This window comes from Arvicola amphibius, chromosome X (assembly GCF_903992535.2).
Source record: "Arvicola amphibius chromosome X, mArvAmp1.2, whole genome shotgun sequence".
Taxonomy (NCBI): domain Eukaryota; kingdom Metazoa; phylum Chordata; class Mammalia; order Rodentia; family Cricetidae; genus Arvicola; species Arvicola amphibius.
Window position 1 is genome coordinate 23216277 of NC_052065.1, and position 7577 is coordinate 23223853.

Below are 7577 nucleotides of genomic sequence, written 5' to 3' on the forward strand. Positions count from 1 at the left end.
AAGCTGGTTCTTGGAGAAAATCAAAAAGATAAACAAACCCCTATCCAAACTAATCAAATGGCAGAGAGAGAACACACAAATTAATAAGATTAGAAGTGAAAAGGGGGACATAACCACAGACATGGAGGAAATTTAGAGGATCATTAGAGCTTACTACAAAAGCCTGTATGCCACAAAATTGGAAAATGTAAAAGAAATGGACACTTTTTTAGATTAGTACCGTATACCAAAGTCAAACCAGGACCAGGTGAACAATCTCAATAGTCCTGTTAGTCGCGAAGAATTAGAAACTGTTATCAGAAACCTCCCTATCAAAAAAAGCCCAGGACCAGATGGTTTCAACGCAGAATTCTACAAGAACTTCCAAGAAGACCTAATACCTATACTCCTTAAGGTATTTCATAATATAGAAACAGAACAGTCATTGCCAAATTCCTTTTATGAAGCTACAGTTACTCTGATACCTAAACTACACAAATTCACCCAAGAAAGAGAATTACAGGCCAATCTCACTCATGAACATTGATGCAAAAATTCTCAATAAAATACTGGCAAACCGAATCCAAGAACACATTAGAAAAATTATCCACTACGATCAAGTATGCTTCATCCCAGATTTGCAGGGCTAGTTCAACATACGAAAATCTAACAATGTAACCACCATATAAATAAACTGAAGGAAAAAAAACATATGATCATCTCATTAGATGCAGAAAAAGCATTTGACAAAATTCAAAACGCCTTTATGATAAAAGTCTTTGAAAGATTAGGGATAAAAGGGTCATTCCTAAATATAATAAAGGCTATTTACAGCAAGCTGACAGCTAACATCAAATTAAATGGAGAGAAACTCAAGGCCATCCCACTAAATTCAGGAACACAAGGCTGTCCACTCTCTCCTTATCTCTTCAATATAGTGCTTGAAGTTCTAGCAATAGCAATAAGACAACACACGGGGTTAAGGGGACTTGAATTGGAAAGGAAGAAGTTGAACTTTCGTTATTTGCACATGATATGATAGTGTATATAAGCGACCGGAAAAACTCCACCAAAGAACTCCTACAGCTGATAAACTCCTTCAGTAATGTGGCCAGATACAAGATCAACTCCAAAAAATCAGTTGCCCTCCTATATACAAAGGATAAGGAAGCAGAGAAAGAAATCTGAGAAGCATCACCTTTCATGATAGCCACAAATAGCATCAAATATCTTGGGGTAACTCTAACCAAGGAAGTGAAAGATCTATTTGACAAGAATTTTAGGTCTTTGAAGAAAGAAATTGAAGAGAATACCAGAAAATGGAAAGATCTCCCTTGCTCTTGGATTGGGAGGATCAACATAGTAAAAATGGCAATTCTACAAAGGTAATCTATAGATTCAATGCAATTCCCTTAAAGGTCACATCAAAATTCTTCACAGATCTTGAGAGGAAAATAATCAACTTTATATGGAAAAATAAGAAACACAGGATAGCCAAAACAATCTTATACAATAAAGGTACTTCTGGAGGAATTACCATCCCTGACTTCAAACTCTATTACAGAGCTACAGTATTGAAAACAGCTTGGTACTGGCATAAAGCCAGAGAAGTCGATTAATGGAATCGAATAGAAGACCCAGATCTTAACACACAAACCTATGAACTCCTGATTTTTAATAAAGGAGCTAAAAGTACGCAATGGAAGAAAGAAAGCATCTTCAACAAATGGTGCTGGCATAACTGGATGTCAACCTGTAGAAGAATGAAAGTAGACCCTTATCTATCACCATGCACAAAAATCAAGTCCAAATGGATTAAAGGCCTCAATATCAATCTGAACACACTGAACCTGTTAGAGGAGAAAGTGGGAAGTACTCTACAACATTTGGGCACAGGAGACAGCTTCCTACGTATAGCCCCAGCAGCATAGACGTTAAGGGCAACATTGAATAAATGGGACCTCCTGAAGCTGAGCAGCTTCTGTAAAGCAAAGGACACTGTCACTAAGACAAAAAGGCAGCCAACTGACTGGGAAAAGATCTTCACCAACCCCGCAACAGACAAAGGTCTGATCTCCAAAATATATAAGGAACTCAAGAGACTAGACTTTAAAATAATAATTAACCCAATTAATAAATCAGGCACTAAACTGAACAGAGAATTCTCAACAGAAGAAGTTCAAATGGCCAAAAGACACTTAAGGTCATGCTCAACCTCCTTAGCGATCAGGGAAATGCAAATCAAAACAAATTTGAGATGCCATCTTATACCTGTCAGATTGGCTAAAATCAAAAACACCAATGATAGGCTTTGCTGGAGAGGTTGTGGAGTAAGGGGTACACTCATCCATTGCTGGTGGGAATGCAAACTTGTGCAACTGCTTTGGAAAGCAGTGTGGTGGTTTCTTAGGAAATTTGGGATCAACCTACCCCAGGACCCAGCAATTCCACTCTTTGGACTATACCCAAGATATGCCCTAGCATATTACAAAAGCATTTGTGCAACTATGTTCATAGCAGCATTATTTGTAATAACCAGAACCTGAAAACAACCTACATGCCCTTACGTGGAAGAATGGATGAAGAAAGTGTGGAATATATATGCATTAAATTACTACTCAGCGGTAAAAAACAATGACATCTTGAATTTTGCATGCAAATGGATAGAAATAGAAAACACCATCCTGAGTGAGGTAACCCAGACCCAAAAAGATGAATATGGCATGTACTCACTCATTAGTGGATTCTAGCCATAAGTAAAGGACATTGTATCTATATATAATTCATGATCCTAGAGAAGCTAGATAGGAAGGTGAACCCAAAGAAAAATATGTAGTTATCCTTCTGGATATTGGAAGTTGACAAGATTGCCAGGCAAAATTGAGAGCTTGGGGATGCGGGTAGGATGGGGGTAAGGGGAAAGTGGGAGAGAGTAGTGAGAAGGGGAGGCTGGGGAGAACTTGGGGTAATGGGTCAGTTGGGATGGAGGAAGAGTGGATATGGGAGCAGGGAAGTATACATTTTAATTAAGGGAGCCATTTGAGGGTTGGCAAGAGACTGGACTCTAGAGGGGTTCCCAGGTGTCCAAAGAAATGTTCCCAGCTTGCTCGTTGACCAGCTGAGAAGAGGGCACCTGAACCGGCCCTATACTATAGCCACACTGATGAATATCTTGCATATCACCATAGAACCTTCATCTTGCGATGGATGGAGATACAGAGCCCCACATTGGAGCACCGGACTGAGGTCCCAAGGTCCTGATGAGGAGCAGAAGGAGAGAGAACATGGCCAAGGAAGTCAGGACCATGAGGGGTGTGTCCTTTCACTGATACAATGGGACTGATCTAATGGGAGCTCACCAAGGCCAACTGGACTGGGACTGATGGAGCATGTGATCAAATGGGTCTCTCTGAACGTGGCTGACAAGGAGGGCTGACTGAGAAGCCAAGGACAGTGGCACTGGGTTTTGATTCTACTGCATGTACTGGCTTTGTGGGAACCTAGTCTGTTTGGATCCTCACATCCTAGACATGGATGGAGGGCGGAGGACCTTGGAATTCCCAAAGGGCATGGAACCCTGATTCCTCCTTGGACTACAGAAGGAGGGGGAGGGGAAATGGCGGGAGGGAAAGGGAAATGGGAGGAGGGGAGGAGGTAAAATTTTGTAAATTTATATAATTTAATAAAAAATAAAATAAAATAAAAATGGCAAAATGAAAACCATAGTAGTGCATTTTATTCTAAACATTAATTTAAAAAAAAGAAAATACTGTAATGACTGCCTAAAAATTAGATCATCGCAGTGATCTCTTTGATAATTGCCCACTCTTATATTTGAGCATGCACCACTCTGTGAAATCAGTATGACCTGTCTTCTACACTAACCACACTCTGTGGATCTCACCTCAATACTGCCACTGGCGATCTCAAGGACCAGAGAAGTGACAGGAGTTGGGACTGAGATCTTAATGACACGAGAATTGTTGAAATATTTATTATTGGTCATCAAACACTTCTAGGTTTTCAGATATCTTTTTGGTGGTTTGTTTTTGTTTTGAGACAGGGTTTCACACTATAGTGTCTGTTGGACTGAACTTACTAAGGAGTCAAGACTGCCTTTAAACTTACACTAATGGAAGTCTCTTAACATTCTGAGTGCTAGGAATGCCGTTGTGAGACTCCAGGCCCAGGTCAGACAGTTTTTCATGATTTCTGACTTAATTCCATTGAGGCTAGAGGACATATGTTACAAAATTAAACTTATGTTTGTGTATAACTCAAATAAGGTTCATCTTTGAATCCAAGTGCATTTGAAAAAATGTGATTCTGTAAACATGTGTTAAATCAGAATGTCTGCTATAATGTAGTGTCTTTTGTACGTGACAGGAAAACTGCATCCCTGAAAGTTCAACAATATGGTTGCCTAAATAAGACCTAACTATGGCAACACCAGTTGACGTGCCAATGTGGAAGGGGTAAGGGGAAGTTCCACAACTTCTCACACCTATATGAAGAGCTATAGACAATCAGACAATTAATGACTGGAGAGAGAGAGAGAGAGAGAGAGAGAGAGAGAGAGAGAGAGAGAGAGAGAGAGAGAGAATATATCATATCAGTTTTTCTCAGGTATGAACCCCAATTGGTTATTCAATTCCAAACAGTCAGCCCTAAACACATACACATATGAGCAGAATTAAATGGACTTTGCAGGTTGTATTTATGAGTGTGTGTGTGTGTAACATTAATAATTGAAGAACAACATGTTATGACTCTTAGGGGGTCATGGGAAGAGTCCAAAGTAAGAGATGAATGGGAGATAGGATGTAAATAAGTACTTACACATGAAATTCTCACAACTAAAATATGTTTCTAAATATTCCCCACTTAGATCACTGATTATGCTTATCACTACTATTATTACTATTATTTTTCTTTTTATATTCTTTTCTTCCTGATTATAACATATAGTAGTCTAATGGTTGCTTGAATAAAGGAGTCATGCTGACATTTGAAGCATATGAAAACTAGGAAAGAAATAATTATCTGTATTTATGAGAGTTTTTTTGGTGTTTTTGAGACAAGGTTTCTCTGTATCTCTGGCTGTCCTGGTACTAGCTCTTATAGACCAGGCTGGTCTTGAACTCACAGAGATCTGCCTGCCTCTGCCTCCTGAGTGCTGGGATTAAAGGTGTATGCCACCACTGTCGAGTTTACAAGAGAATTTTTAAAGGACACATGAGACATGGCAGTAGACTAGTCACATAAGACATACCTACTACAATACAAACATGAGAAGGTACAGGTAGCAAAGCAGAAAATGCTGGGAATCTTTAAAGGACAGAAACAAAGTATGTTTTAGACTGATTAATTTAGAGAGTGAAAAATGCCTCAGTAGAAAGCTAAGTGATGAAGCTAAGTGATGAAGCTAAGTTAATGAAATCAAACAATAACCAAGATTTCTGGAATGACTATGAGATTAATAAGTGCCTCTTGTTCTCTAACACAAGACTCTGTCTTCCTCATCTTTATATTGACCTTTTCCCAGGCAACCCTGTGTTTTTCCCATACAATCCTGTGTAGTTTCCCATGCCAGTGTAGTTTCTCTACCTGTGTATCTTTCCATCCCTGTGTAGTTTCCCATTCCTATGTAATGAGGGCAATAAATTGCACTAGTATGTACCATTTTCACTTTCTGAAACTACAGTACAATGGCTGTGATCAAATAAAAGCCAAACTGTAGTACATTCTTAACATTTAAGCAAAATGTTAGATAGGTTCCAAATTTGGCAAGTGGAGTAGTCCTCATTCCACCTGAGAGCTTCATACTGTATATTCCCAGAGAACGCTCTGACACTGCAGCACACAGAAAAAAAAAACTGCATTAACAAATTAGAAAGGGGAAATCCTGATATACGAATGTAGCTAATTCTGGGGGAACAAACATGTAATGGAATAAACAGAGATGGTCCCTGGATGCCGCCAACACAACTAAAATGCCCAGAGAGGCTAGATAGAAACGTCACCCACATAGTTGATGGAATTCAGTGATTATATACCAGGTTATAACCCCTGAATTCAGTGATGATTGTGTACCCCTGGACTCAACTTGTGACTCCTCACTGAAGGATGTCATTTGCATGCACATTGAAGCCACTGAGGAGAGCTGTCACTGAAATAAAATCTTATAATATTAAACATAACTTCTGAAATCATGAAAAGCACTGCATTAACGAAACAATCACATTTAAACAATAGTCACACAGCTTGCTTAAAGAAATTGGGTGATGTATTAAAATATTTGTCCTTTATTAATAACTTTTCAAAATACTGTATAAGTTAGATAATCAGTGAAGTCACATGGGTCTCTAGAGAACTTAGAACGCATGTTCTAATGCCTTTTAACGGATCTGAGCCTCCGTTAAACACATTATGTGCCTGCACTACTACTAGTTCAGCCAGGATACCAAGGTGGTGGGTTATCTATTGCCACCATGGGTTTTCTGCGAGGCTCTCGTTGCCGTCAACGCCGTCGCTGCCCACTCCGCTTCTCAGGAGTCAGGGCTGCCTATCCATCGGTGTTCGTGATACCACCAAAGGTCTCTCCACCATCTAACGTGAGACAGAACTACCACCGCGACTGCGAGGCCGCTATCAACAGCCATGTCCAGCTGCAGCTTTATGCCTCCTACGTCTATCTGTCCATGGGCTTCTTCTTTGACCGTAAAGATGTGGCTCTGGAGAACTTCTCGAGCTTCTTTCTGAACAAGTCACATGAGTGTGCTGCGCATGCCGAGATGTTCCTGGCAGTACAAAACCAGCGTGGTGGTCGCATCTCTTTCAGCACTATCAGCAAGCCAGAGCGTGATGATTGGCTTGGAGGCCTTCCAGCCATGGAGAATGCTTTTCAGCTGGAGCTGACCCTCAACCAAAGCCTTGTGGCCCTGCACCGGCTAGCCACAAACAAAAGTGATGCCCATCTTTGTGACTTCCTGCAGAACCATTTTCTGAGCAAGCAAGTTGAAGTCCTCAAGGAGATGAGCAGCTATGTGACCAACCTGCGCCAGAAAGAGTCTCCAGAAGATGGCATCGCTGAGTACCTATTTGGGAAACTTACCCTGACTGACATCAACAAAGAGAACTGAGCTGGAACTTTCTTCATAACCCTGAATTCTTCTCCAGGTTACTAGACTAAACATCCATATTGCCCTTCCAGCAAGTTCACTCGTTTTCCCTTTCCCTATTACCGTTGTTTTCAATAAAGTTATTTTATCTCAGTCAAATTAAAGTGTTCAGTTTATTTATGTTTACTTACCATTACTTTAAAAGAATAGGGGCATATCCCTTTGAGGCCTCAAATGTCTTTCTAGAATTCTCTTCATATTCCCCTGGCCAAAGGGTGGAGGGGAAAGATGATCCAAGGGCATAGGTGATAAGGTATGTTGGGGTGTGACAGGGTGTGTGGCCTGAAACCCTGGTATCTGGGCTTAATAGTGTAAGTACACGCTGCATCTGAGCTCACAGTGGAACTGAGATGGGGCAGGGATTAAAATAAGCAAGGGATCTTGGGGAAAGGGGAGGTGGGGGAAACTGGGAGAAGT

The 7577-nt window shown here is 40.4% G+C and overlaps 1 protein-coding gene across 1 annotated transcript; it reads left to right on the forward strand.

The window, feature by feature from the left end:
- Positions 1-6190: 6190 nt before the first annotated feature.
- LOC119805265 (ferritin heavy chain-like) lies at positions 6191-7121 on the forward strand. Its single transcript, XM_038317199.1, has 2 exons — positions 6191-6221; positions 6586-7121. The coding sequence occupies exons 1-2, from the start codon at positions 6191-6193 to the stop codon at positions 7119-7121; spliced, it is 567 nt and encodes a 188-aa protein (XP_038173127.1).
- Positions 7122-7577: the final 456 nt, after the last annotated feature.

Bases quoted from the DNA above. Each gene is read 5' to 3' on its own strand.
- LOC119805265 (XM_038317199.1), top strand. From the start codon at position 6,191: ATGAAAAGCACTGCATTAACGAAACAATCAC. The intron at 6,222-6,585 runs ATTTAAACAATA...AGGTCTCTCCAC, and splicing joins TGCATTAACGAAACAATCAC to CATCTAACGTGAGACAGAAC.